Source organism: Adiantum capillus-veneris, chromosome 17, assembly GCF_014529385.1.
Source record: "Adiantum capillus-veneris isolate H3 chromosome 17, ASM1452938v2, whole genome shotgun sequence".
In the NCBI taxonomy this organism is placed as follows: domain Eukaryota; kingdom Viridiplantae; phylum Streptophyta; class Polypodiopsida; order Polypodiales; family Pteridaceae; genus Adiantum; species Adiantum capillus-veneris.
Window position 1 is genome coordinate 114,738,276 of NC_140947.1, and position 22,497 is coordinate 114,760,772.

The 22,497-nt window shown below is 41.6% G+C and overlaps 1 protein-coding gene and 1 pseudogene across 1 annotated transcript; one reads left to right on the forward strand and one right to left on the reverse strand.

Annotated features, from left to right (window-relative positions):
- Positions 1–394: 394 nt before the first annotated feature.
- LOC147437918 (phenylcoumaran benzylic ether reductase IRL1-like) lies at positions 395–12,341 on the reverse strand. The gene is made up of 6 exons (XM_086486643.1): positions 12,258–12,341; positions 10,997–11,101; positions 3,470–3,604; positions 2,361–2,595; positions 1,205–1,408; positions 395–718 (listed from the first exon to the last, which is right to left on the reverse strand). The coding sequence occupies exons 1-6, from the start codon at positions 12,339–12,341 to the stop codon at positions 555–557; spliced, it is 927 nt and encodes a 308-aa protein (XP_086342769.1). The 3' UTR covers positions 395–554.
- Positions 12,342–17,711: 5,370 nt separating this feature from the next.
- Positions 17,712–18,538, forward strand: LOC147437919 (uncharacterized; annotated as a pseudogene).
- Positions 18,539–22,497: the final 3,959 nt, after the last annotated feature.

Genomic DNA, 22,497 nt, shown 5'->3' on the forward strand with positions numbered 1-22,497 from the left:
TGGAAAGCACGAGTTTTTGTTATGTTCCGAGTACATGTGGATTCCACTTTTCTCTTCAAAACTTCCCTTCACCCATCTCTAGCTTTTGCTAGGGATTTGGATGAGCTCTCCCCTCTACACACTGAGCTCTTTTTTTACTGGTTCTAATTCACAGCATGTAATGTATTCCATGGGTTTTCCTCGCCTCATTCCCAGTAGTAAATCAATAGATATTACTATATAAATTATTTTTTGTGTGTGTGTGTGTGTGTGTGTGAGAGAGAGAGAGAGAGAGAGAGAGAGTATCTGAAATCCGATAGATGTTTGAAAATGCTCAATTTACCGGGGAAAATTACACAAATGAGTTTTACCTTCAAGACTTATGAGACTACATAAGTCTTGAAGGTAAAACTCATTTGTGTAATTTTCCCCGGTAAATTGAAAATATTTGCTCTTAATTTCATGCCTCAAATTGTCAAGCTCTTAGTTAGGGAATCCCAAGCACTGATACATTATCCTTAAATGTGCAAATGGTCCTCCCTATCAAGATAAGAAGAGATGATGATAAGCTCGCCTCATTTGACAAAGCGATCCAAGTATCGATCAGCATTGATATATTCAACTTCTGGAAAGAGCTCTAAGACCTCGACTTCATTGGAGTTGTTGAGGGGCTGATTGTGACCTCCCTTTGCAAATGTAAAATGTTTCAACAACCTCGTAAATGTTGCACCGGAGCCATCTGCCAAGAGGTCATATTAGATAAGACACGTCGTGTAATTTCTTGCTTCCATTCATTTTCCATAATAATACAACCTATATTCAATTGCTATATTCTACTAAGTGGGGCCTGCCCCCCCCACCCCCCAAATCCATCTAAAATGAAAAAATCAATTCAAAATGTGGGTGAAAGAACCTTAGAAAATGGGAGATAAGGTCGAAAGTACAAGCTGCATTTTCATTTTCATTCCTCCCATCCTATCCTTTGAACTTTCAAATAGCTTCCTTAGACCTTAGTCTATATGAAATCTAGCTTATTAATGAATTTTTCAAGAGTGGAGCCAGTAGGGCCATTTTGATGGTGCCAAAACTTTTCAATTTATTATGTCACTCATGACACACTCATAGGCTTTTCTACAAAACAGACTCAAATTTGTATCATATATCAATAATACCCAGCAACATTTACAATTAAAAAAAGGGTCAAAAATCAAAAAACGTCGAATACCTTGAAATGACTTCCTCATATCCTCCTCAGACTCATAGACCCTCTCCAAAGTTTTGCCAGTTTTGGACTCCCATACGGAAACCATTTCATTTTGAGAGAGATGATTCTTAGGTAGCTTTAGATGTACATTCTTGTTCTCTGCTCTGGAATCCAGTGCAGCCTTGATTGCATACATACCAATATCCTCTTCTGAGACCATGAATGCTGCACAACACAGGGACATCAGTTTCTCACTTATCACCTTCTACACATTCCAAAGTTAACTTAAAATTGATAATTCCTGTTGTCTAATATTATCAAATTAAACAGATAATATGTCAGCAATTCTTGAAAAAGTTCTGAAGATTTTCCCTTCTGGGACAAACAATCATGTCTCTCCATGAGACGTATACCTCCATCTGACCTTAGGCTGGGCTCAGACGGGGCGGAGGTAAGAGTTAGAGCCACCGCCCGCCCCCCAGCCCCGGGAAGAACTCTACTACTGGGCTTCTTTGCAGTGCAAAATACAGAGCGTGCATGTTGAGCCCTGCATGCTGCATTCCCAGCCACACACAACGCCCCTAAGCTATCTACCATTCGCTGAGATCCTTTTGCGCTGTTAAATTATAGAGCAGTGCCACCGCCCTGTGTGAACATAGGGAGTGGAGGTAGTGAGATATGTAAGTCTGCGGTAGCGCTCGTCTGAGCCCAGCCTTCGTCTAAAAACCACTAAACCACTTATGGGTGTCGTTTTTAGATCTAATTTGGTGGGAGTGTAGCTACCTTCATAATGTTAGGTGAGTCTGCACTTGCAGACTAGCATGTTAGATAAGCGGGGCTATATAACACTTACTTAAAATTCTCAATAATTGACTTATCAAAAATGTTAGTGGCTTTTCTTAAACTGATCAATAGAAACATTGTTGCCTATTCCTTATCACACCCAGAAAAAGCAAGCAAGCCTTGATGTTGATTAAAAGAGCAGAATTAGCCCTGAAAAAATCAAAGTGTGCAACAAATTTGTGCGGTCTATCAGCTTTTGATGTGGTGGAACAAACACAAATGTAACACACATGAGGTTTGTTTGGGTGCATAGCAACCCAAGTTCAATTTCAGAGGCATTTAAGCCAAACAAATAGAACCATCTCTTGACATACTTGAAGGAAGAAGAGCATACCCTTGAGATCACCATCCCCGGCAATGAGGACTTTGTCTGTGGGAGGAGCACGAGAATCAAGCTGACCAAGGCTAGCTAAATAGTAGCTTGCAAAACCATACATTACTATACATGTGAAAGGCACACCAGACCCCATCACAGTGGTCATCACTTTGTCTCTCGCTTCAATTGCAGATTTTAGCGCACCGTAGAACTCCACAGAATGCGCAGCCACATAATCGAACAATACAAACCTCTGCATAATCCAGTATACATGAATAATTAGTACAGCTTGCATAAACATCTTAATCAATATCTCCTTAATTTGGAAATTCAATTAAACCTTAATTATAATAGTGTCAGGCTTCAGCTTGGATTCAATCACAAAACTCACAGCCTCCAAGAGCTAAATTAAATTTTCATGTATCCTGTTCTATTTGTATCCTAATTCATCTTCTATACACGAATGCCTTCGAAGATATACACCACCATATTTTTTACGAGAAAAATAAATTATGGACAAAATGCAGTTGCAGAATGCAAAAATAGTAGAGTGAGAGTAAACGAGCATCACTGACCTTCACAATGTGAAATAAGAGCCATTGCATTCACTATACCCATATATATTGCAAGATAGTTTCGGATATTTCAAATGAACGTGATTTAAAATGTTGGCTCCCATAAAGAACGTTTAGAAATGGAGTTTAGTTTATAATTATAAGAAAAAACAAATCTAGAGGTCTACTTCCATTCACAAAGATCACATGTCACATTACAAGTACAAAATCCATCATCTCCTATGCAAAGAGCACGGAAGCGCCAAGAAAAACTGTAAAATAACTCCACAAACATCAAAAAGAACCTCTGAAAAAATTGTCAAACAGTCCGAGTTTTCTTTTTAAAAAAAGCATTAAAAGTTTTCTTTTTTTTTTACATTTTTCTTTGTTTTCAAATGTCTTCAAAATGCAACCTTGATATATTGAGAGTCACAACACTGATCACTAAGGACCAAAAGCTTCAAGGAAAAGTATCACTCAAGAGACCTGAAATCACAAAATATTCTTTCATGCATGACATACTTGAAGTGTACAGAACCCAGACATGGTCAGACATTCAGGGATGTTACATACCTTTATTGTGCCCACTTCTTGAATACCAGTTAATATCTTCAGCTCACTCAAATAATTGGCAGGGTCCACACAAGAAACTACAATGTCTGCTTGCTTGATTGCTTCTACCAAGCTATCGTGAGCCTCCAAACTCCCCTGGAAAATATTATAGAAGACTTCAACTCTCTCTCTCTCTCTCTCTCTCTCTCTCTCTCTCTCCCCCCGTTTTGGCATCTAAAGTGAACTGCCCAATGTGATCCCATTGTTTAGTTTGGCTTTTAGATATTTATTTTACTTATTTGTCGAAGTCTGGGCAGGGAAATTTACTGAGGTTGCTATATAAGCAACCCTCAGCCCCCATTGTATACACATCACTTATTCATTGCCAAGGTTGATTGGTTCGGGAGACTCTCTCTCTCTCTCTCTCTCTCTCTCTCTCTCTCTCTCTCTCTCTCTCTCTCTCTCTCTCTCTCTCTCTATGCTTCCGCATCGTCGACTCTAACATGGTATCAGAGCCTTGGTGGAGCAAGGCATAGTATCCGGAGAAGAACCGTGAAGATAGTCCCCACCTTGTTGCTTGTGGAAAGTGGTGCCCCCCATTGCATGCCCGTGATTGACGACCTGGTGCTAGAGTTTTAAAACGCTAGCCTCTGCGCTAACGCGGACAGCGGCACCGGCAACCCAAGACGGCATCAACCCCCCCTCCCCTGTGCACGTTTTAAAACGCCTAGCCGGCTCATCTCTGTTGGCCTCTTGCGACAGCGTTTCAAATGCCGTTCGCCGGCAACCATCCCCCCACTAGGCCCATGCTTTATTTGTGCTAGAGGTGCCTACTGACAGCGTTTTAAAATGCTGCCAGTGTTAGCCACTAAAGGCATGGAGTTCAAAGAGGCCGTGTCGAGCCGTGCAGAGCAACTTGGAGACGAAGAGAATGGATCTCACATCAATGTACTCTTTGAGGAGTAGTTCAGGAGAAGTAAAGCAGGAGCGCATAGCAATATAAAAAATAAGAATTTATCACTTAATTACTGAAGCAAGAGGATGTAGAGAGAAATAGAGATAGAGAGTGAGAAAATCGACACAATACTGGGACAGAAGATGGGCTGGTCCCCCCCCGTAATAGTATCTTTATTACTGAGAAGGAGTCTATACAAGCACTTGACCGAACGTATTACCACGTTCGTTTTAGAATAAGACTTTATGGTTCCTGGAAGCCTTGGCTTCATATTCCTAGGGCAAATACGACGTTTATGGGCTGAAAACAGAGAAAAACAACAACTTGTCGCGATGAAAACACGCTCCGTAGACACTTCCTCGTGAGGGAACTCGCGCACTGGGTCTTGGCGACATCTGGTACACTTGGGGCAACCATGGGGCATCACCGGCAACGTCTTCTTTGCGGCTGAAATCCGCAACAGCATCTCCTCCTTGCAAAGATTGGTCTTCCCTCTGGGAGAGGGCATGTGATGCTTTTATAGCTCCCTGGCCACGGCAAAGATAGCAGAGCATTGGCTGCTCACGTAGAGATCGCCGTCGTTTTTCAGTTTTTTCCTTTTTTCTTTTTTTTTGTTGCGCTGCACTGTCAAAAAAAGAGAGAAATCGCTGGCTGGATTTTGCTGCTTTAGCCAGTCACCTTTAAAAATGATCTGAATCTGTCGAAAAACTCAATAAAACCTTATAAGTTAAAAACAATGCTTTCACAGCACTTCCCAGCCGTCCCTGGATGCAATCACATGCATAGTTGCAATGCAGACATAGACTTCCTCGCGGGAAAGCATCTGCTTTCCCGAAAAGCAATCCCGCTTTCTCAGAAAGCGTCTGTTTTCCTCAAAGTTTCCTCTAAACCCATCTTCATTCAAGTGCTTGCTTTTCCTTGTGCACAATTCTAACACAGTTCGGAATTTCCTCCTGACTATGGATATCCCCTTTCCGATGCACCCGTCACCCACCTTGTGATGCATCAGGAATACCCATCACCTAGTCCTTTCCTACCAAACTTACGGTACAATCTCGTTCGCGATGCTCTATGTCACCCATCCTATGACGCATCAGAGATGTCCATTCCCGGATGGTCGGATACTTCTTTCCGATGCTCCCTGTCACCCATCCGATGTGACGCATCAAAAGTACCCGTTCTTGGTTTGCTGCTTTATATAATCATAGACTGCCCACTTATTAAGTGGGCAGCCAGTCACCTTTAAAAATGGTCTGAATTTGTCCAAAAACTCAATAAAATCTTATAAGTTACAAACAATGCTTTCACAGCACTTCCCAGGCGTCCCTGGATGCAATCACATGCACAGTTGCAATGCAGACATAGACTTCCTCGCATGAAAGCATCTGCTTTCCCGATATTCCCGTTCCCGATTTAGAACTATTTTTATGTTAGATAAAGCCAATTTAGCAACATTCCTCTCACTTATAAACAGTTGTCCTCAACTGTAGAGATCCAACTGAACTGCCGGGGAGAAATCGAAAAGATTCCAAATCTTGCTCAATGGTGAGTTGAGCTAGTTGTTTCTCAAAAGAGAACTTAAAAATTAAATTAAACGAAAATTCAATAATTCAATACTTACCTTACCGGTTCATGTCCTTCCTCTAGTACCTCTAGGATATCCTTCACCAATCATCAAAGTAAGGAGCCACGTAAGAACTCGTCATTCACGTCTTTCCGAGAATCTGTTAGCTCAATTCCACCTTCTCAATGCCGAGAAGAATAATCCTCCTAGAAATCAATCTAGGTCTCTGTCCTTGCGCATAACTTTGCGCTATTAATCATGATGATATTAAACCTCTTGTGTCCTCCCGCATCGGCCATGACGAGAACATTAAGCTCACGTGAATCTTCCTGTGGCAGACAAAGTGTGCCATCTTACCATTTTAAAGCGGTTGGCGAGTTATACTCTTACGAACATAATAGTTCGAATTTATTCCAGCAGCGTGTAATGCTACTTCAGCTGCTCATGGAGAAAAATATACCGCAACCAAAAGTTTCTACTGTAATGGTAAAAGCACATAGCATACTCAATGATCAACAATCATCAGAAAACCTCTTCTCCATATAGAAACTCAAATTCCTTCTACCGAACACATCTCAAATAGAGATTCTCGTGTCGGAATATCCTTGCGCGCAAAAAGGCGCTCAAGAGAGAGTAACAAACTCCCATCCAGTTCCTGAAAAGGAAGTTGATTCATCTCATTCCGTTCAGCAGAAAGAAATCCGACTGGTAGATGACCCACCTTGGCATAGGTCTGCATCTTCATGTGTTATCCGCTCCTTGGATTCTCTAGGTTCTTGAGCATCATGCTCCTGTCACCTTCTCAGAGAATCCCAAGTCTTGTATCGACTTCTTGCAAAGAGAAAAATTTTCCCAACTCTGCGAGCTTTTCCTTGCAGGACTTAGGGTTCCCCCTGCTTACTTCTCTCTTGGCTTGTCATAGCTTCTTCCCGTATCTTCCCAGAGTCATCCTTCTTTACACACACACACAGAGAGAGAGAGAGAGAGAGAGAGAGAGAGAGAGAGAGAGAGAGAGAGAGGAGACCATGCTCTGATACCACTATCACAAACAAGAGCGCATAGGAATATAAAATATACTTGGATAAATAGAATTTATCACTTAATTACTAAAGCTAGAGGATGTAGAGAGAAATAGAGATAGAGAGTGAGAAAATCGACACAGTACTGGGGCCCAAAAGATGCCCCGTAATAGTATCTTTATTACTGAGGAGGAGTCTATACAAGCACTTGAACTGAACGTATTACCACGTTCGTTCTAGAATAAGACTTGATGGTTCCTGGAAGCCTCGGCTTCCTATTCCTAGGGCAAAACCCTATTCCAAGGATCTTCCATTCTTTATTCCAAATCCTCGAGAATCAAGGTTCTCGCCTCTGGATCTCACCTTCCAGACTCAGGGCATGGCATCCTTGCAACTCTTTTCCAACTCTGTTTCCAAAGTCCTCTTCTTGCAGAACAACTCTGCTTTTCCGGACGCAAAGTCCTTACTTGATAATCCCCACTTCCGGATCACAACTTGAGAGACTACCTCTCTCCGATCCATGGATCTATTTTCCAAACTCGGGTATAGAACCCTTGGGCTGATCTGGCTCTAGTTCCTCAGAGGGCTTTCTCCTGCAGAGGCTCATGCCTTCCTCTGCTCCTACTCCCTCACGAAGAGGAAGTACACCTACAATCAAATACTCAGAGATCATAACATGAAAATCGTTACCTTCACATTCTCGACGCTCGAAACGCAGCTCGGTTCTCGAAAAGCAATTCCCCGGAAGAGATCTTTACATAAAAAATCCTCTCTTCCAATCCTACACACAAAAGAGGTGTGTTTTCGGGTTCCTTCTCGTAAATCAGCCCCGTCTACGACGTTTATGGGCTGAAAACAGAGAAAAACAGTAACTTGTCGCGATGAAAACACGCTCCGTAGGCACTTCTTCGCGAGGGAACTCGCGCACTGGTTCTTGACGACATCTAGTACACTTGGGGCAACCATGGGGCATCATCGGCAACGTCTTCTTTGCGGTTGAAATCTACACCAGCATCTCCTCCTTGCAAAGATTGGTGTTCCCTCTGGGAGAGGGCGTGTGATGCTTTTATAGCTCCCTGGCCACGGCAAAAATATCAGAGCATTGGCTGCTCGTGTAAAAATCACGACCGGTTTTCGATTTTTTTCTTTTTTTCTTTTTTTGGTTGCGCTGCATTGTCGGAAAAAGAGAGAGAAATTGATGGCTGGTTTTTGTTGCGTTATATAATCATTGGGTGCTCACTTAATACCTTAAAAATGGTCTAAATCTGTCCAAAAACTCAATAAAACCTTATAAGTTAAAAACAATGCTTTCAAAGCACTTCCCAGGCGTCCCTAGATGCAATCACATGCATAGTTGCAATGCAGACATAGACTTCCACGCGGGAAAGCATCTGCTTTCCCGAAAAGCAATCCCGCTTTCTCAGAAAGCGTCTGTTTTCCTCAAAGTTTCCTCTGAATCCATCTTCATTCAAGTGCTTGCTTTTCCTTGTGCACAATTCTAACAGAGTTCGGAATTTCCTCTTGACTATGGATATCCCCTTTTCGATGCACCCGTCACCCACCTTATGACGCATCAAAAATACCCATCACCTAGTCCTTTCCTACCAAACTTACGGTACAATCTCCTTCGCGATGCTCTATGTCACCCATCTTATGACGCATCAAAGATGTCCGTTCCGGGATGGTTGGATACTTCTTTCTGATGCCCCCTGTCACCCATCCAATGTGACGCATCAGAAGTACCCGTTCCCAGTGGCCTTACAGATATTCCCATTCATAGTGCTCCCATCATTACTCTAAATGACGCTCTAGGAATACTCTGTACTCGGATGTCTCTAGTGAGAAAAACCCTCTCACTTAAAATTCCAATAATTAAATTAGAATTATTTTTCTTGGTGTTCCCAGCGAGAAAACCCCTCACTTATAAATCCAATAATTCATTTAAAATTATTTTTATGTTTATGTTAGATAAAGCCAATTTAGCAACAAGCTCCCTGTGCAAACTGTGTGAAATAGATTGGAGATTGTACGGCCGCCCTTTGCAATGCGAGAAGGACCTGCAAATTCCAAATCTTGCAACTTCAATATGGCCCCCCTTTCTCGAGTGCCTGCAACATCGACCAAAGACAACAAATGGCTATGGATAGCAGATCAACCACCATCCGGTTAGCGACCTATGCATTGACAAGGTTCTCAAGGAAATCGGTAGATTGTTTGGCTCGAGTTTGTGAACCCAAAAGCAAATGGACGAGTTCAGGCAAAGGTAAGCTTGACAAGGATGGCAGTACCAGTACTCAATTAGCTGCCTCGGTACCCACGAGGTCCGACCACAGTTGTTATGAATGTGACATGACGCTTTGTTTGGTCGGGAGTTTGAAGCCAAAGGCAAGAGCAAGAACTCATAGATAGACAAAGACAAAGGCAAGCTGGACAGAGATTACGGTAATCAAGATTTGACAAAATAGACCAGCACACCACAACGGCCACGACACCAGATTTCTAGTCAAGGGGCAATTGCCACCACTAGCTTCAGCCAGAGAGAGGCTTGTGAGTGGCAGAGAGGGACAAACAATGCTCCGTATAATTAATGTGGACCCTTGTGTTGGAGTTCAAGTTATCCGTGTTTTAAACACGTGGGTCGGAGTTGAAGGCACCTGCATCTGGTAGGGAATTAATCAGATGTATCTTAAACACTATGGATGAGTGCGCCAATCCATTGTCGTCGGTCGGATATTGGCTGTTTTGTTTGAGTAAAAGTTTTGCGACACGGAGATGATCCTCTGCGAGCAGGAAACGGTCCTCTTGCATATGTATATGGGATCAGACCTATGACCAACAATGATCCAATAACAAGAAACGGCGTTTCGGCCCTCGGGGGCCCGAAACGAAAACGCCGTTTCCTCATGGTTTCGGACCTTAAGAAACTCCATTTCAAACCTTTTTGTTTAAGGGTCAATTTGAAGGGAAAAGGCAGGGGCTTAAGCGGCTGCTCCAAACTGAGGAGTTACAGGAGGCCCTCACGACACTCCCGAGGTATAGTTACGCACAGGAGGATGGTTTGACTATGAGTTTCTTCTTGGAGTACTGGAAGGTATTTGGTTAAGACCTCTGTAGTGCCTACCAACACATTTTGCACACGGGGGAGATGCCTGACAGTAGGTTTTTTGTAGACCGTAGGTTGAAGGTTCTGAGTTTTTCTCATATGACATATAAATTCTGAAGTTTTGTAGAATATGAAATTATAATCATTGACTTATCTTTCTAGGCTTCTTGTTTTGAGTATTATATTGGTTTTCTTTTTTTTAAAAACCCTCGATCGAGGTCAAAACTCTGAAACTCCGGTTTTTCCATTTCCGTTTCTACCGTTTCCATTTCAGGTTGTCACTATGCAATGATCACAAAGTCCATGGCTTGTCTAGTTCTCAATTGTGGTGTCTCTTGCAATATATGACATATTTACTGCTATAGACACGAGTTACATGTTGGAACACTTAAGTGCTCTTCAGTACCATAATGGTCGGGGGGTCGTGGGGCAGCCCTTTGTCACCGTACATCTAGCAGCAGACCGGTGCACACCTGTGCAGAAGTGATCACTGCACACCTTTACCCGCGTTCTTATTGGCCCATCCCCCCAACCTTTACAGCCGGGAAAGGTCTCCTAGAGACCTTGAGACCTTTCCCCAAGAAACACACTGCCACAATGGCTTCCGCCCTCCGCTGGTCGACATATGGTCACTTGTACTCTGAAAAAGGTCTCCACCAAGAGACCTTTCCCTACACCATAAATGGTTCTCAGTTTATGGCATCTACTAGTCTTTCTTCCCATTTTGAGCAATATCTTTACATAATTGTGTGCTAGATCATTATCTTGTCTGTTTCTAAATATTTTGCGAAAAGACTTGAAGCCATTACCTGTCATTCATGAAGCTCAAGCTTCTCTTCTACTCTTTAAAAAAATGCATACAGAACATATTCCTCTGTACTCGTAAACAAAAAAGGAAGAGCAGAACCTGGAGGAGAATGGCTCCTGCAGACTGAAAGGAGTGAAGGAGGGTGGCCTTCCCCGGATCATTGACAGCGGAGGGTAGATCCCACTTGAGATTGTTTTGATAGCCCTTGACAAAAAAAGTAGGCGTCAATTTTAAGCCTTGATCTGAGGGTAGATCCCACTTTAAAATCACTACATCTCTAAGCTTTTAAAAAAAAAAACATAAGTGTGTACATAGAATTGAAATAAAAGAGCACCCTTAAGCTCTACACCCTAAGCTTTAGATCTCTATGCTCTACACCCCACTTTAAAAACTCTAAATTTTTAAGCTCTAGAGTCCTTTTTACAAATTTAAAATTGTAGATCCCTAAGTTGTAAATCCCATTTTAAAAGCTTTAAAGTTCTAAGTCCTAAGACTCTAGCGTCTCGGGGTGACCCTTCCCCTACTTGTGGATCCATGTAACATTTTCACTTTCTTTAATTCAACGTTTTACCTTCTAATATAAAAAAAAAACTCTAGGTCCTCATTGGATCATCGGAGACCTTACTTTAAAAGTTCTACATCTTTAAGTTCTAAACTTAGCTTTAAAATCTGTAAAATAAAAATAAAAAATCTTTAAAGGTTAAAGCTCCAAATGATAAATTCTTTCCATAAAGTTTTAACTAACAAAAATGACAACTTTAGTCTAAAGCTTTATCATTTAACATGTAAGGCTGTCAACGTTTCATGCAACCCAAAATCTTTTCCTTGATATATGAGAGTTCATTTCATATTTCAAAACTCAAGACATGCCCATGATTAGATTTACACAATTCATTTCAATGAGTACCCACTATCTTATTTCAACCAATCAATATTTTTGACATGTCAAAAAATGCTTAAAAATACAACTCAACCTTTTTCCTATTTTAGTCAACAAAAAGAGAAGTGATCTCTATAGCCTTTGCCCTTTGGACAGGCCAAAAAGAAAAGAAGAGGAGAATCTAAGACAAATCTCCTCATGCAATATCTTTTCTTTCTCGAGGTTGGCCATGTGCAGGCCATGCTTATATTCTCTCTCTCTCTCTCTCTCTCTCTCTCTCTCTCTCTCTCTCTTTCTCTCTCTCTCTCTCTCTCTCTCTCTCTCTCTCTCTCTCTCTGGTTTCCACGGAGGTAAAAGGGTGAGGTAACGGTCTGAAGGAAGATCTCGAGTTGGGCTTCCAAGCGGTGCTGTAGAGGCGAGGCCCCACAGGCCTTGACGAGTTGCATGACAGTGTGTTCATTGCAGTGGATCTAGCAGCACGTCAAGCAAGGCGGCGTCTGCCTCGGGGGCTGCTAAGGGAGGGGAGGGGCCGTCAAAGACAAGAGAGGTGCAGGGGCGAGGCATGTCCGCAGGCAGGCAGAAAAGGGGGTGGGGGGATACGAAGGGAATCTCATGAAGTATTGATTTTTTAAAATGTAGAGCGAGTAACGCTAGCATCTGCATAAATATTGTGAAAAAGAAATGGGAGAAAGAATCTTCGAAGATACTCTCAGCTTTGGGCATGAGGACTACATCGAGTTCCACTAGCAGTGTTGCAGCACCTGCTCTTTCTCTCTCACACAGTTCCTGGAGGAAGGGCATAAGTAGCGCCTTGGGGAGAGGGAAGGTTTCGTTGTTGAAGGGCGACAGGAGAAGGAGGACAGGCCAATGGAGGAGGGTGCATTTTTCTCTCGCTCGCGGAGACGTCGTTCACCTCTTAGGTTGTTCACCTCTTTCTCTCTCACGCACAAGGCTGTTCGCCTCTCTCTCAATCCGTATGTGCGGCAATCGCAACTAGGCTGAAAATGTGGGCAGGCATGACATGAGGTGAGGCAACGCAAAGAAAGTGTGGAGCATAGCGATGGAGGCTAGGGGTTGAGCCGCTGCAAAACGATGGAGGCAGGGTAGTGCAACGATGCAGGGGGAGGACGGTACATAGGAGTTTCGTTAGGGGTTGGCGTGAGGGGAGCCGAATATTCGCCGTTAATTAATAGCTTTTTTTAAAGTGGAGCGAGTAGGAGTCAATCGGTTTTTTGAGTGAAATCTGCCAAGGTTCTGTGCAAGTGAAATGTTTTGTTTATAGTTTTTTAACAGAGAACAAACAGTTTATGCGTGGGAAACTACATATGAGCAGGGCAGTCGGAGTCCCTAGAGCAATATATCTAGTCGTTTTTTTTGTCCCCCTTTCCCCTTTTGTGAGAGCTTTAGGTAATTAAATAATGCAATTAAACTCTCCCTGGTCCCCTTTGTCTTCTAGCCAATAGGAAGCAGGCAAGCCATTGGGCTGCTGAATGCTCATTAGACCCCTTGGGAGGAGACTGTCCAATAGTCTTCTAGAGAGCTTAGTTCCTATTGGTTCTTTTATCAAGTGTTTTAAAATGTATTAAACTAAATGTACTCTAGCCTAATTCTCATTGGTCCACCTCTATGGCCATCCAATAGGATTTGAGTGTACCTTGGGGGCAACTGAGCTAGGGAGTTGACACGTGTCCCCTATTCCCTTTGTGTAAAGGGATTGCAAGAGTGTGTGTGTGTGTTTCTCTCTCATCCCCTACTAAAAGGGCTCGCCCCCTCCTATGTAGGGGTCTAGGAAGACTTTGTGTACACTTACAAAGCATCCAATTTCCCTAAGGTTTGACCATTGGACTTACCCTTTGAAATCTGCAACCTTAGCATTTTGGAAGTCTTAATGGGTTGAACCTTAGGTCCTTGAAGCCCATTGCTTGCGCATTGCTCTTTTGCAGATGGTCCCCTTTTGGACCTATTTTCTCTCCTTTGGATCCCTAGTGTGACCAATCTGCTAGCCTTACCAATAATCTAGCTTTTTCTCCCCTGGTACTTTCCCATATTAAATGATCAGTTTAACATGAGAAAATCATTTAGGAAAATTAGATATTAGTTATGATGACATTACCTCTCTCTTGAAATCATAGTCGTCCTCGACTATGGGGTAGAGAAGATAGGGCCTATTCATTAGTCCTTTTTCTAGCGGGTAGAGGATCCCTATCTTACCTATGACATCGTTCCAAAATGGATGACTAATCCATTTGGCGCTTGAGAGCCTTAGCTGCCACAAGCATGTATGCACATTAGTCCTATGAATCTTCCATAGTAGAGTGACAAACTCTACTTAGTGTTTGGGAGACATCATCTCCGCAAACTTGATCCTAAGCATGCATACTACTTAACATTTGTGCACAAAAAAGAAAAAGAGAGTCTTCTAAGACAAAAACTTTGTTCATTTTAAACATGTGTACATTTGCTTACTCTAGGGAAGCATTGTAAGCATTGACAACGTTTAGGTTATCCTTTAATTGTATGCTTGGCATCCATCTAGCATCTTCAAAATGATAGTTCTTAAACTTAGTAAGATACCGTCTGATAATCTTGCCGCCTCTCAATACCTTGTCTTCATGTCGGAGAATGGACTCGGGCTGCAACACCTCTTCTTGGTCCTCGATCTCCGGTGGGTCTTCACTAGTTGGTTCTTGGTGGCTCTCCTTTGTAAGGCTTTAGTAGGCTCACATGAAAATCATTGTGTATGAGTCAATGACGGGGCAACTTGAGTTGATAGGCCATCTCATTGATTGGTCTAAGAATCTGGAAGGGACCATAGTACCTTTTTGCTAACTTAGCATAGTACTTTTGGTGTCCCGTAGGATTCTTGCCTGTTGTGTGCTTTAATCGAGCCTTGGAAAATTTAAGCAAGACCCAATCATTTTCTTTAAAGGCTTGGGCTCTTCTGTGCTTATCAGCAGCAGCAGCCTTTTGCCTTTGCTGTGAGATAGAGATAGCATCTTAATCTTTTGGAAAGATTCTTGTAGGTCTCGGCCATACTCATCTGCAATGAAAATCTTCCCGTGTACCTTAAGTAGCAAGGGACTTTTTGATCTTCCCTCAATTACCTGGAAAGGTGCTTTTCTCGTGGAGGTATGTACAATATTATTGTAGGCATACTCCACTAAGGGTAAGTACTTCTCCCATTGGGACCTTTGATATACTTCAGTTACGTAGACTTTTAGTAGATCAAGAATTGTTAGGTTAGCTATTTCACTTTGGCCATCCGTTTGCGGGTGATAGACCGAAGAGAAGTTTAGCCTTGTCCCTAAATTCTCAAAGAGACCCTTCCAAAAATTATTGGTCATTCTAGGATCTCTATCCGACACTATGGACATTGGCAAGCCATGGTACTTGAAGATTTGTGATATGAAGAGGGTTGCCATTTGATGGGCTTTGATAGTCTTTTTGACAAGTATAAAATGAGCTTGTTTATTGAACCTGTATACTATCGTCCATATTCCCATATTCCCATGGATAGACTCAGGTAATCCAAAGATAAAATTCATGGATATGCTCTCCCATGGTGAATTAGGGATTGGCAAAGGTTGAAGCAATCCAAGTTGCTTCCCTCTATCAAACTTCGTCTTTTGGCATACCACACATTTAGAAACATACTCTTGTATGTTTGCTTTCAAGGTAGGCCAATAGAAATATGTTTCAATCCCTTTTAGGGTAGACTGAATCCCTCTATGCCCCGCATAAGGAGGAGCATGAGATTCATACATTACTTTCTCATGTAGTGACTTGGTAACGCATAGTCTATTGCCATAGAGAAAATAACCATCTTGTAAAGTAAATGGTTCCTCTTTCTTCCCTAGTGCAAGGGCTGAAATCACATCTCTAAAATCGTGATCAATAGCATACTCATCTATCATAGAAGATAGATCATAGTGAGTTGCTATGGAAACCGCATTCACTCTCTGCCGTCTTGAGAGTGCATCGGCTACTTGATTATGCTTGCCACCAATGTAAGCAATATGAAAATGAAATTGCAAAAGGAAATTTGCCCACCTCATTTGTTTGTCGGAGATCTTGGTCTGCGTCATGAAGTACTTAAGGCTCTGGTGATCCGTCCGCAGAATGAAAGGAGTCCCCAGTAAATAGTGCTTCCACGAGTCTAAGGCATGTAGAATTGCAAAGAGTTCCTTTTCATATATGCCTAGAGCTTGCTCAACAGGGTCGAGCCTTCGACTTTCATAGGCTATGGCAAGCCCTTCTTGGAGCAAAACAGATCCAAGGCAATCACCACAAGCGTCACATTGGACCTTAAATGGCTTTGAGAGATCCGGCAATGTAAGCACAGGTTGAGAGATAAGCTTTTCTTTAAGATTTTTGAAAGCCTTGTTCTCCTTGGCAGACCATGTATACCTAATGTTTTTCTTTGTTAGGTCATGTAATGGTCCCACGATTTGTGAGAACTTTTCTATGAAGCGTCTATAGTATGCACATATACCTATAAAGCTTCTTAGTTCATGAAGATTCCTTAGATTAGGCCATCCTTTTATTACCTCTAGCTTTGATGGATCCATTTGGATGCCATCTTGAGAGATAATGTGACCTAAATATTGAATCTCTTGTAAGAAAAAATCACTTTTCTTTCAGTTAATATAAAGTTCATTCTCTCGTAAGACTTGAAATATTACCTAGAGATGTTGCTGTGTTCACCTAATGAATTAGAGTAGATGATAATATCATCAAAGAACACTTGAGTAAAGGTTCGGTGAGGCCTGAATAGCTTCTCCATCAAGCGGTTAAATGTGGCTGGTGCATTGGTCAAGCCAAAAGGCATGATAATGTATTCGTAAAGACAAGCATAGTGTGATGTAGTCTTTACAATGTCTTGATCAACTATCCTTATTTGATGGTAGCCGCTTTTTAGGTCAATCCTACTATAGTAGGTCAACCCTTGCAGCTTATCAAATAGGTCTTCTACCCATGGAACGGGAAACCTATTTTTTATAGTGATCCTATTTAGTGCTCTATAGTCGACACACATACGGTATGTGCCGTCTTTCTTTTGCACTAATAATACAAGTGAGCAGAATGGAGATGAGCTAGGCCTAACCATGCCCTTCTCAACTAACTCATGCACTTGCTGCATAATCTCCTCTTATTGAGCTTGAGAAACTCTGTAAGGAGGTTTATTATGCGGTGAACTTCCTGGAAGGTTCAATTGCATGGTCATCATCATTAGGAAAAAATTGGACCCCCTTGGGGCCATGTAAGGATCCCTAATTTTAAGGGATTAAAGCTAATTTTGTAGGGGATGGAGGGAACAAAGACAATAAATAGGGCTACTTTTGTAGCTCTCTCTCTAACTTCTCTCTAGATAGGGGAGGGGGGGAAAGTAGGGAATGAGGGTGGTAAAGTAGGAGGAATAGGGGGGATAAAGTAGGAGAGAGAGGGGAGTAAAAAGAGAAAGAGGAGTAAAGGTAGAGAGAAGAACCATTCTCTCTCTACCTATCACCAAACAAAGAGAGTAAGTAGTTATGACAAAAGCCACTTTTCAGTTCGTGCATCAATTTACCCCCAAAAAATGAAATTTTTATAAAATCTTCAAAATGGATCTTTTAAGCTTTCAAAAGGTCCCTATATATATATAAAACAGTATTTTTTTAGAAGAATCTAGCTTTTATAAGCTCCAAATCTAAAATTCCTTGGGTCCCTCTCTACATTAACTCCAAGAACAAATAGACAATGCCACATCATCAAAACGTCCATCTAATAAAGCCTAAAAATTGAAATTTTTAAAATTTAAAAATTTCCCTCCTTTGAGCTAAAAAATTGAACCTATATATGAAAAAATATATTTTTAAGTCTTTTTATCCCAAAAATTGTCTGTTTATCCCAAAAAGTATATCTTATCAAAAAATTTTCCCATCATAACTTTTCACCATGTCTCTTCGCGACATAACCAATGAATCACCTACGCCGTCATCTACTAGGTCAACTAATGTCAGTCTGCATCTACTGATCGAATTTGCTCCCAGAAAAAAAAATGACGAGAAAGTATCTCAACCGGCATCCGTACGACGGTTTTGAGGAGAAACCAATGTTGACTTGTGGCTTGATGGAGGGTTGTATCCAAAAGATCCGCTCGTGGGCTGTCATCCGACATTCCGTACACTCCCAAGCCTAATCAAATATGTGGGAGAAGGAGAACGTGGTCTTCTTGGGTATTGTAAGAGATTGGACTCCAATCACGCAGGTGCGTCGGCATATTTCTGACAACAATGTCAAGTGTTACACAATCATTTCACAAATCTCCAACAACAACTACATTCCACAGAGAAACAACTCAAAGATCTTAAAGAGGAGATGAAAGCTACAGAAAGAGAGGTAACTAAGCTACGGATTGCAATGATGCACCTAAAAGCCACTCCATTTGGCATGCGTGAGCGTAAGAGGGAGTTCTCTTCCATTGAAAACTTAGCATCTAATGGATGGGCACGTAAGAAGCGGATCACGGCAACCAGGTATTTTTTTAAATTCACAGTGTTTATAACTCTCAAATAATTTTCATCAATTTGTAACTCGGTTCACCTTTTGAAATAGGACATATATACAAGATGTGTGTGGAAGTTTTAGACAAGAGGACCGTTGCAACCTTCTCCTGGGATGCATCTCAAAGGAAGATATACTTTACATCATAGGTTGTGAAAAGGCCAAACACATGAAAGATGCCATCACAAAGGAGATCCTAAAAAAGATCTCTAACCTTGTGTCTGAGGATGATGTCCAGAGAGCTTGCGATGAGGTTGGGATCAGCACAAATGCATACCATGCACTTCATGGATTGATGAAAGATGCATTACGAGAGCAAGGCATCACCGAGAATTTATTTCCTATTCCACATAGGGTCCGACTTGCAAAAAAAGAAAACAATGATCTCGTTCGGGAATCCCTTGCGAATACGAACACATTGAAGGATCCATGGTGTACTCTTCCACAAGTGCCAAGTCACGTGGTAATATAAAGGGAGGCAATACTATTCCTAATGGGACAAAGTCTTTTAGTTATCATCAATTCAATAATATTTTTGTTGACTTGAAATGACTACAACGAGCTATGGTTAAATTTTATGCTTTGTTTCCACAAAGTAATACAAGTTGTAATGTCGTTTTTTATTTGTATTGAATATCATTTAGTATAACAATTCAATTCTTGTGTTGTTTCAATACTTGGAGAGAAGCTCATATTTATTCTTAAGCTAGATGAATGTCAAATTGTCAAAGGACGAAGATTGGAACGTATGAGTGTGACACTCATGAATGAGGCAATGTTTTTTGCAAAAGTCGATGCTATCGGTGATCATTCTTAGAAACCACCATTTAGTGTACAATCGAAAAAAGAAATATGGTGTTTAGGAGCTTTTGAAGTTCCGAAGGAGACTTATGAGGTGTTGGCATGGGTCTTCTCTATGATCCCGTGGATCACAGAGGTTATTAAGGCACAACTAGAGGGAGAAAAGCTAGAAGTAGAAAAGAACTGTCAACCAAGTTTGGTTGATTGAATAACCAAAATAACATTGTATTCTTATAATTTTGGTATAAATAAGCTTTAATTAGGCTGTCTAGAGGCCTGCCGCAGAGGCGCGCGAGAAGTCAGAAGTAAATGTTACTTCTGACTTCTCGCGCGCCTCTGCGGCAGGCCTCTAGACAGCCTAATTAAAGCTTATTTATACCAAAATTATAAGAATACAATGTTATTATGTTTTTATTGATGGAGATTGGACTGAAAAAAATGCTATATTTTGATTCAGAGAATTACAAAAGTGTATCACAAGATAGAACCAATCATATACTATCTATCGTACAATAAACTCAATATAGAAGTTGAAAAGTACCAGTTAAAATCAATTTCCATTCGAATTTTGAAATAACAAAGTACAAAGATGTGATATATCTCATTACATATTTGAAGGAGTTAATTACAAGATTTATGCATCTATTGACTGTTTGAGCCATCTAAGATATGGCGAGCAATGTTTTCTCGGCGCTCTTGGGCGCAAGGAAGCTGTTTGTGCAGCACATCCCAAGCAATTTGTTCCACATTGCTTAGACCTACAGCTTGGCTTAAGGCCACGTTACAAAGCACACGACCACGAATGTGTGTCGCAAATGCAGCACTGGCCAGAGATTTATTTACAAGATATATAACTTGGGAGGCTTCAGATATGGTTGACATGCATAGGATGCGGCTCATTGCTTTCATCATTGACACCCAAAATTGACCACAAGGAGTGTACTCCTTGTGGATTATCGCAAAGCCGTCCTGGGGGAGCTTGCCAAGGTAATGCGCAAGAGATGACTGCCATCCAAAAGCTTGGCGCCTACCATCTCCTCCCCGACCTGCATGCTCATCCAGCTCCACAACATTCTACAAAGAAATCAATAGGTAAATAAGATTTCACAATGCAACAATGAAAACTAACGTAATCACAAAACAAAAATCAATTAATACCTCTTGTTTTTCATCGTCTTCATCGTTTATGCCTTTGCTGTCAAGAGAAATAGATGAATTGGGAGCCATAGCGACACTCTCAAGTTCATCTATATGAACAGGCATAGGAGTGCGTTAGGCTTCAAGCAATGCGCGTGTAGCTACAAACTCATCCTCCGACACGGATGAGTGCGGTGCATCTATCACCGCCACCATTGCCAACTCCACTGTATCTACCACACTCTCTCCAAGGGGAAGGAGGCTTCGATCCAAAGGATTGGAAGAGGGGTCAATGGCAGAGGAGTCTACAGTGGCACAGAGGATGGACAGACACTCATCCATGCGGATGTCAAAAGTCTTTTCAAGATCATGTAAAAACAAATATTCCTCCCCATCTATCACAATTGGGGAGAGGTGTTCAAAAAAAACCTCCGGAGTTAATGTCTCCTCCGACGCATTTGCAGCGGGCTTAAAGGATGCTTCTGCACCCTCATCACCCATGGATTTGGCGGCATCCATGACACCTCCTGGGTAGGTTAGGGCAAGAATATTGCCCTCTTTGGTTCCATCCCAGGGCGCTGTAATGGGCTCCTTTGTGTCCTTGACGACACCCCCAAGGCGCAAATGAGGCAAACTCACCTCAGATCTTTCAGGCTCCTTTGCAAGAAGAAACACAAAAGTCGCCTCCCCTCCCAAAAAAAAAAATCCATAATTAAAATATTAAACAATTTTCATTAAGTAACACAAATAACAAGGAGTTATAAAAAACTTACAAACTAAATTACAATCATTTAACTCAGAAAACACATCACTACAACTTTAAGATAATGTGCATTGCCAAAATTTGATACAACCATCTGCTTGAACTTACAATTGTGATATTATAAAAAATTTAAGTACAAAACGTAACTACTCTAATGATAAAATCAAATTCTCTTCCGTCGTCCACGCCTTTTCAATTTGAATCGTGCTCTCCATGCGGCTACCAATCTAGCAAAAAATAAATAAATTAGCATAACCAACTTAGAGCAGGGAATAATAAAAAAAACATAAATATAACATAATTAAGAGAGAAAAATCATTCATCTTACGTCGTCCGATGCAAAATTTTGTATCTTCTCGATGCTCTAAACCCATTATCACTAAGTGGTCCCGCACATTGGCCAATGTCCAATGCTTGTTCACTTGGACGGTTTCAACGGCACCACTCGACAATTTGATTGCAATATCAAATACCTCAATTGTAGCATTGGTGGATTGCAATGGAATCCATTTACCAAGCTTGCACATCCACCTTTCATAGAAGTATCGCACGTAAAGAGTGGAGCGCACATTGATGAAACGGATAGCAATGCCGAAACTTCCAACCTGACACCGAAAGCGATCTCCGTTGTGAAGTCCTTCAAGATACCCCCACTTCTCTCCAAGGATGGCTTCCAATGTATCGTATTGTAGATCTTTGCAAACATACATAGTATTTGTATGATGGAAAGGCAAAGATCCAAAGATGCTAGCGAAGACATGAGCAGGACAACACCATCCAAGCCCAACTGAATGCGAGGCTTTTCCAAATTTTAATGATGCTCTCACATCAGCTACAATCTTGGCTTTCAAAGACATTACAGTGAATGCATTTGGCTTTGGCCACTCCATGCTACACAAGGTTGTAGCCTCCAAAGGTTGTAGCTCTCCGTAGCTCATCTGTAGGTACAATGTACTTGTGGGTGTAGAAGAACACCCTCTGTCATGCAAGGTTTGATGAAGTTGTGTTGGAGAAGAGCATATCCCCAAGACTTGCATGCATGGCCATAAATGTGCCTGAAAGGCACGAGAGTGGTTGCTCCTCCACAAGGCTAGAAGGAAAAACATCTACATAGAAACAAAACAGTCCGTGAGATGTAAAAAGTCCATTTTTTTGTTACCACCAAAACCATTGAAGTGCAAGGGACATACAATTACAAGGAAAATCCCTTCGGTTGGTGATCCCTCGTAGACGCATGTGTCCAAACATGAAAACATGTTGAACGATTGCCACCGTACCCTTGTCTCTTACTTGCTTGAAGCCTAGTAGTCTTCCCTTCCAATGGAGGTCAACGTTTGTTCTTTCACGAACACGATGGGGACCGATTGCAGAAGGTTGCATGTAGACCCATGCACCTTCTTGAAAAAACTGAGGTTCCCATTGCTGCTCCTCATTCTTCGAGTTGAGGAGAACCATACTTTGAATGATGGGTTTGGG